At 44.0% G+C, this 6,561-nt stretch overlaps 1 protein-coding gene across 3 annotated transcripts in view; it reads left to right on the top strand.

The window, feature by feature from the left end:
• Positions 1 to 6,561, top strand: part of LOC109300287 (24-hydroxycholesterol 7-alpha-hydroxylase) — a 63,254-nt gene that overhangs the window by 27,422 nt on the left and 29,271 nt on the right. Inside the window, exons 7-11 of one of the 3 annotated variants that reach the window (XM_019520981.1) lie at positions 126 to 224; positions 2,212 to 2,302; positions 2,963 to 3,096; positions 5,585 to 5,680; positions 5,927 to 6,126. In XM_019520981.1, coding sequence (XP_019376526.1) covers positions 126 to 224; positions 2,212 to 2,302; positions 2,963 to 3,096; positions 5,585 to 5,680; positions 5,927 to 5,998 — 492 coding nt within the window. In that variant the 3' untranslated portion in view covers positions 5,999 to 6,126. Of the gene's footprint in view, positions 1 to 125; positions 225 to 2,211; positions 2,308 to 2,962; positions 3,097 to 5,584; positions 5,681 to 5,926; positions 6,127 to 6,561 lie in introns of those variants that run through there. The other 2 variants (XM_019520982.1, XM_019520980.1) reach the window with 2 other exon arrangements.

Below are 6,561 nucleotides of genomic sequence, written 5' to 3'. Positions count from 1 at the left end.
ATTTAGCATTTCTTTTATGTGAAAAACTGGGGGAATTCTCTACCTGACCTCTAGCAAACCATTTAATGACGCACACCAAGTTACGTGTGCAAGTATACACATATTAATTCTTTTATTTATAACAGACAGTGCTGCAACACCTGCTGGACACTTTGCCTGATAAACATTTCGCTCCCAATTACAGTCTTCTGCTGCTCTGGGCTTCTCAAGCAAATGCTGTCCCTGTGAGTATGTTGGATGTGGGAACATGTTCTTTCCTCTTCATTTTGTTGCAGCGAAGTAGGAAAATAATGCAATGATATAAGGAAGTGATTCATGTGGCTGTATAAGGGGAAACAAATCTGAGCACCAAGAAGTTAGTGATTGGGCTTGCAAAAGGAGCAAACATCCATGGCTTGAAATGGCCCAGACAGATAATGCAAGTGATGCTTTAGGAAAAAGAGAGATTGTTTTGGTTTGAGAATGTTTCTCCCCAAATATATCTACATTCAGTAGTTTCTACTGTAGACAATACAGGAGGAAGGCAAAGAGCTATCTTTAGGTGGGACAACTAGAAGGACAGCTTTATGAAATCATGTATATGTATATGTATATATGTATTCTTACATATGTGACCCAAAACTGAATACAGTGCTCTAGGTGAGGCCTCACCACATATAGTAGAATGGAATAATTACTTCCTGTGTCCTCCAGAAGATACCTTAGGATGACATTCGTGTTTGTTGCAGAAACATCACACTGTTGATTATATTTACTTTGAAGTCCACTATAATGCCCAGATTATTTTCTGCTGTATGGCAACAAATCAGTTCTTCCCAATTTTATATACGCATGATTGATTTTTTTTTCCTGCCTAAGGGTAGTAATTTGTGCCTATCTTGATTGAATTTCATCTGATTTTTTTGATCATTTTTTAACTATAATCTTGTCCTCCAAATTGCTTGCAAAACCTCCCATGTTGGGGTTATCTGCACATTTTATGAATGTGCTTTATTCCACCATCTGTGTGGTTAATAAAAATGTGGAATAGGACCAAAACCAGAACCAACTCCTGACAGCCTCTACTTGAAACATCCTTCCAGTTTCACATCAAAATGATTGCAAACTATTTTTTCAGAATGGGTTTTCAACTAGTGGTGCACCCACCTTACAGTGAGTAACATCACTGAAACCATCTCCCTCTAGTTTGCTGCTGATATCATCATATAAAACTATTTCCAGAACCTCAACATACCATATCTACTGCTTCCCCTTTACCTGCTAAGCCAGTTACCATGTCAGAGAAAGAAACTTGTTCTGACAGACTCATGCTGGCTGTTTCTTATTATTTGATAATCTACTGGGAAGCTATAGATTAATCACTTAATCATTTTTTCTTTCAAGATATGGAAGTTAGGCTGAGAAGTCTATAATACCTTGGATCATCCTTTTTAAAAATAGATACCATTTTCATGGAACAGCAAGGAGAGGATTCTGGATTACTGGCCTGTATCCCACCTTTCGAGATCAGAGAATACATACTCAATACCAAAAGTATTGTTAGCTGTCCAGAAATTGAACACATCACTCCCTGCTGCTGAATCAGCCCATCCCAAATCATTAAACAATAATTCGCCCCTACCCCCCATGGTATAGATGGAATTTACCATGGGCTTATTATTCGCTATAGGGAGGGAAGAGAAAGACATTTTCTTAGCTGTTCACAGCTCTTCGCTCATACATACTCTGCAGAGTTTGAAAGCTTCACTGCAACAACAAAGTTTTTTTTTCTCATATCTTCTGAAGACAAGGAGATTTTGCTAGTTGAGAACAAGTGTGCTTAGGTAAAGTCAGATCTGTTGTCTGTGCTTTGCATCAGTGGCAGTTTCTCACTTAGATTTTTGAGTAGGCAAAAGCAGTGAGGTCCAACTATATCACCATTGACAGTGATTCTTTTACACATGAATTATGTCTCTTATGTTAGAAAAAATATGTAGGTCAGGATGCTTAGGTATCTCTGAAACTAATTGCAAACAACCCGCAGCATAGCTGTAGCAATGCCTGGCGCATACTACACTGTGACAAACATCATGAATGGTGACGTCTTCTGGACACATTCTCCAGAGACCTTTAAATATCAAAACTGTTGAACACAGATTGAAGCTTTCTGACTCAAGACCATCACAAGTTTTAATGCTGTTCCTGAGTTCATTTCTTTCGGTCTCCTCTTAGGTAGCATTCTGGACCCTTGTTTTCATAATATCCCACCCTGATATCTACAAGAAGATCATGGAGGACATCGTTTCTGTTTTTGGCAACGCAGGTAATAAGTGACTAGCATTCTGGAACAGGTTATTAGAAATCAATTTACTTTGTGTTTCTACCCCATTGGGTGCAAGGGCCCAAGCTAGAACCAGGTTCCTACCCCCTGGAGCAGCAGGCATCTCACTGAGCCACACACCCTCTACTTTGTTGTCTTTCTCCCAGCCCTACATATTTCATTTTCTTGGCTTCCCTCAGAGCATCAGCTTCAGAAGAGGCACTGGATAATACCTAACCTGTGGCCTGGTGGTTAGAGCACTGTGTTGGCAAGTCAGGGATGCTTGTCCAACTCTCTATAGGCACAGGGAGAACGTAGAACCTGCATCTCCTGCTTCCTGGGCAAGTGTTGGGGCTAAAACATGGGGAAAGGAAGCTTTTCTCATGAGTCATGGCTTTTGGTTCAGTTACCTTTTCATGACTTGTGAATCCACAACAGGCACATGTACATAGCAATACATACACCCAACCAAAGTATGGCCCATTTCACTTGCTGAGTGTACATGCACACTTGAACATCCACACTGCAGGGGTAATTGAATCACAACCGGTAAGTGCCAAAAGTGCCATTTATAAGGCTCAAAAATGCCATTTAGGTGTACAAACAGGCCATAGGATTCCTCCTTAGTGTCTTTTTCATGTCTTATTTCTTATAATACAACAGGCAAAGACAGGATTGAAATATCTCAAGATGACCTTAAGAAGCTTCCCTTAATTAAGTGGTGTGTTCTGGAAGCCATACGCCTCAGGTCTCCAGGTGCCATCACAAAGAAAGTGATGAATCCAATAAAAATTCAGGTGAGATCTATTTTTACATGGACCTTTTTAGTACCTGGTAATCCTTCTGGCAGTGACTGTCCCCAAAGTACCTGGATGTAGGTAATTAAGTATACAAAACCCTCAAGCCTTATTTAGATAACCTTTTTAAATACATACATTAAGAACATAAGAATTGCCATTTACTGGCTCAGACCATAGCTCTATCTTGCCCAGTATCCTCTGCCACTCAGGTGCCCTCTACACATTGCAGGTATCAGACAATTAACTCTTTAATTGTGCAATTACCTGGAAACGAGCTACACATGCAAAGTATCACAGAATTATAGAAAATGAGGGTTACAAGGGACCTCTGGAGGTCATCTAGTTCAACCCCCTGCTCAAAGCAGGACCACCCCCAACTCCAGCCAGGGCTTTGTCAAGCTGGGCCATAAAAACCTCCAAGGATGGAGATTTCACCACCTCTAAGTTACCCATTCCAGTGCTTCACGACCGTCCTAGTGAAAAAGATCACCCTTTGGATCCACCCTTCAGGTAGCTGAAGGCTGCTATAAAATCCCCCCTCAGCCTTCTCTTCTGCAGACTAAATAAACCCAGTTCCCTCAGCCTCTCCTCAGAAGTCATGGGCCCCAGCCTCCAAACCATTTTCATTTTCCTCCATTGGACTCTCTCCTATTTGTCCACATCCTTTCTGTGGGGGTGGGGGAGAGGGGAAAAGCAAAACTGGACTCAGATGTAGCCTCACCAGTGCAGAATAGAGGGGAATCCCTTGATCTGATGGTAGTGCTCCTACTAATTCAGCCCAGTATGCTGTTAGCCTTCTTGGCAACAAGGGTGCACTTTTGATGCATATTCAGCTTACTGCAACTTTTCTGCAGAGCTGCTGCTTAGCCAGCTGGTCCCAGCCCGTCCCAGTGCATAGGATTGTTCTGTCTTAAGTGCAGGACTTCGCACTTGTCCTTGCTGAACCTCATGAGATTTCTTTTGGGCTAGTCCTCCAATTTATCTAGGTCACTTTGAATCCTAGCCCTACCCTCCAGCATATCTACCACTCCCCACAACTTGGTGTCATCTGTGAAGTACCTGTCACACAATAAAAACCTCCAGTCAGCCATAAACTTAGACCTCAAAAATGTGAATTAACTTTATAGCTGTTTGCTACTGAACTTTAATTTGCACATGTAGCAGCATCTCCCCTGTGGCTGTGAGCCCTGTTAGCTGATGAGGCTCCCAGCTGCAGGGATGCACCATGCCCAGCCAGGTTTGGGAGTCCCATAACTGAGGAAACTTTCAGCCCCAGCAGCTGCCATTCTGGGTCCCAGCAGCACAGGAACCCAGGGTCCTGCAGTGGTAGACACTGGGTACCAGGATCCAGCTGAGTCCTGGCAGCCAGAGGCATGCAGCTTCCCAGAGGGTGCGTGAAACCCCTGGGGCTGGGGGATCGTGGCAGCCCCAGCTCTGCTTCGGACTAGGTCAAGAATGGCCTTTCCTCCGTTAGGTTCTAGGACCAACTCTTCCAGGAAGCAATCTTTTATAACTTCAAGAAATGTGGTCTCTGCATCCTGGCTTGATATTAGATTGACCCGGTCTGTTTGTGGATAGTTGAAGTCCCCCATTATTACTGTGTTTTCTGCTGTCGCAGCCTCTCTCAGCCACATTAGCATTTATAGCTCACTGCTGCTGTGGAACATCAAGATCCTTAAAAAAGGAAGAAGTTCATTAACACCTGTGGAAGGAAGAGTTTAGAAGGAATTAGGTAGATTTTAATGAACCAAGAATTCAGTTGATACTCTCACTGCTGCCTGGACAGAAATGCTGCCATGGTCAGGAAGCTGGTTTTAAACTTTGGATGGAACAGGAATCTAAGGTGGGACATGCAAGTGCACCAGTGCCCCCCCTACCCTCCTCTGGATCTGCTCCAGCCCACTACTTCAGACAGTGAGGAGGCAGTAATGGGGTAGAAAGTAAGAGTGGAGGGAGCAATAGTGGACAGGTAGTAGTGGGTAGGTTGTGTGTAGGCAAAGAGGGGACTGGCAGCTTTTCCCCAGTCCCACTCTTTGCCCCTACTTGTGCCCCCCCCCCCCCCCCGTATGGGTCCCTGCCCTCCTTCCCCTGAGACAGGGAGCAGTGGGGGCCTGAGGTTGGGAGGGAAGAACAGCAGGGGTTGCAGAGGCAGCAGCAGTGGCTCTGGCCCCAAGCCAGGCTTGAGCCCAGAGCCAGAGCTGCAGCAGCTGCCTGCCCCCGCCACCTCACATTTTATTCCAAGATAAGGATTTTTTCCCCCTTATGTTAAAAGGGGGAAAAAAACCTCATATTGGCATCAAGTAAATACAGTAATAATGACACAACAAAATGATATCACACACTTAAACTCCCTTACTGGCTTCACTAGTCATCCAGCAAGATCTTTTGTTGGTGAATCAGAAAGACTCAGGACAGAAAGTCTTGGGAGCACCCAGCTGAACGTGCAAATCTGTTTCTTTGCTTCAGAGTATTTTCTCCTTCTTAGAATTTCACCATCCCAGCTGGCGACATGCTGATGATTTCTCCGTACTGGTTGCACAGGAATCCAAAGTATTTTCCAGACCCTGATATGTTCAAACCCGTAAGTTGTCAGGTGACATTTTTATGTTTCTCTTTTTACATACTTCAGACCAAAACATATTGTGAAAAAACACATTCTTTTAAGAAGGCTTAAAGTTGCATGTTTATAAAAGTTTTCCCTCTAGCAAGCCCTCTTGCCTATTTAAGAGCACTATTAGCAGCTTGTGCCTGTTCTGAGCCATAAAGGTCATTGTCCTCTCTGATTAACGAAAAAACATCACATTTTAAGTGTTACTTGTTTTCATAGGTCACAGCCCTCACTGAATCTTTCTGGCTGGAAAGTCACCAGAGACCTGTGTTTGGATCCCACCATGCTTGACGTATGCACTCTGAATTGCCCGTTCCTCCTGGCAGACTCCAGCACAAAGAACCTTGTCTGCCTATGTCCTTGGACCAATATGGCTACAACCTACACCCCTGCCATTTACCATGGCTCTCAAGGCTGGAGCTCAGCAAAAAGAGTGTGCTTACCCTACCAGAGAATTGGGAAATTCAGCACTGGGGGCAGCTTAACCACAAGGTCTCACTCCCACAGAGTCTGTGAGCACAAAGCAGATGACAGAAACCAAAGAAAGACAGAGCTGGAGTCTGTCCAGGACAAGGGGAGATGTTGGTTGGGAGTGTAGCGATGATCCATCCTTGGTCTGCTCTATGGTGCTCCATGCTATACAGACAGACTAAGGCTTTTATGTATAATATGCAATGCTGGTTTCCAACTCACTAAGTAGCAAGGGTTGAGGGTCCCTGTTGCATGGGGGTCTATTTAGTTTAGCTTCCCTCATTTTGCCTCATGACTTCAGCTGTTGCTTCAAGCCCCTCTGCCATCCAGAAATAAAACACCTGCTTGTTGTTCATTCATATATACTGCACAACCTCATTACC

This window comes from Gavialis gangeticus, unplaced genomic scaffold (genome assembly GCF_001723915.1).
Source record: "Gavialis gangeticus isolate Ggan-Ray unplaced genomic scaffold, GavGan_comp1, whole genome shotgun sequence".
Taxonomy (NCBI): Eukaryota; Metazoa; Chordata; order Crocodylia; family Gavialidae; genus Gavialis; species Gavialis gangeticus.
The sequence above is the reverse complement of the archived record's forward strand: the minus strand, read 5'-3'. Positions and strand labels throughout refer to the sequence as shown.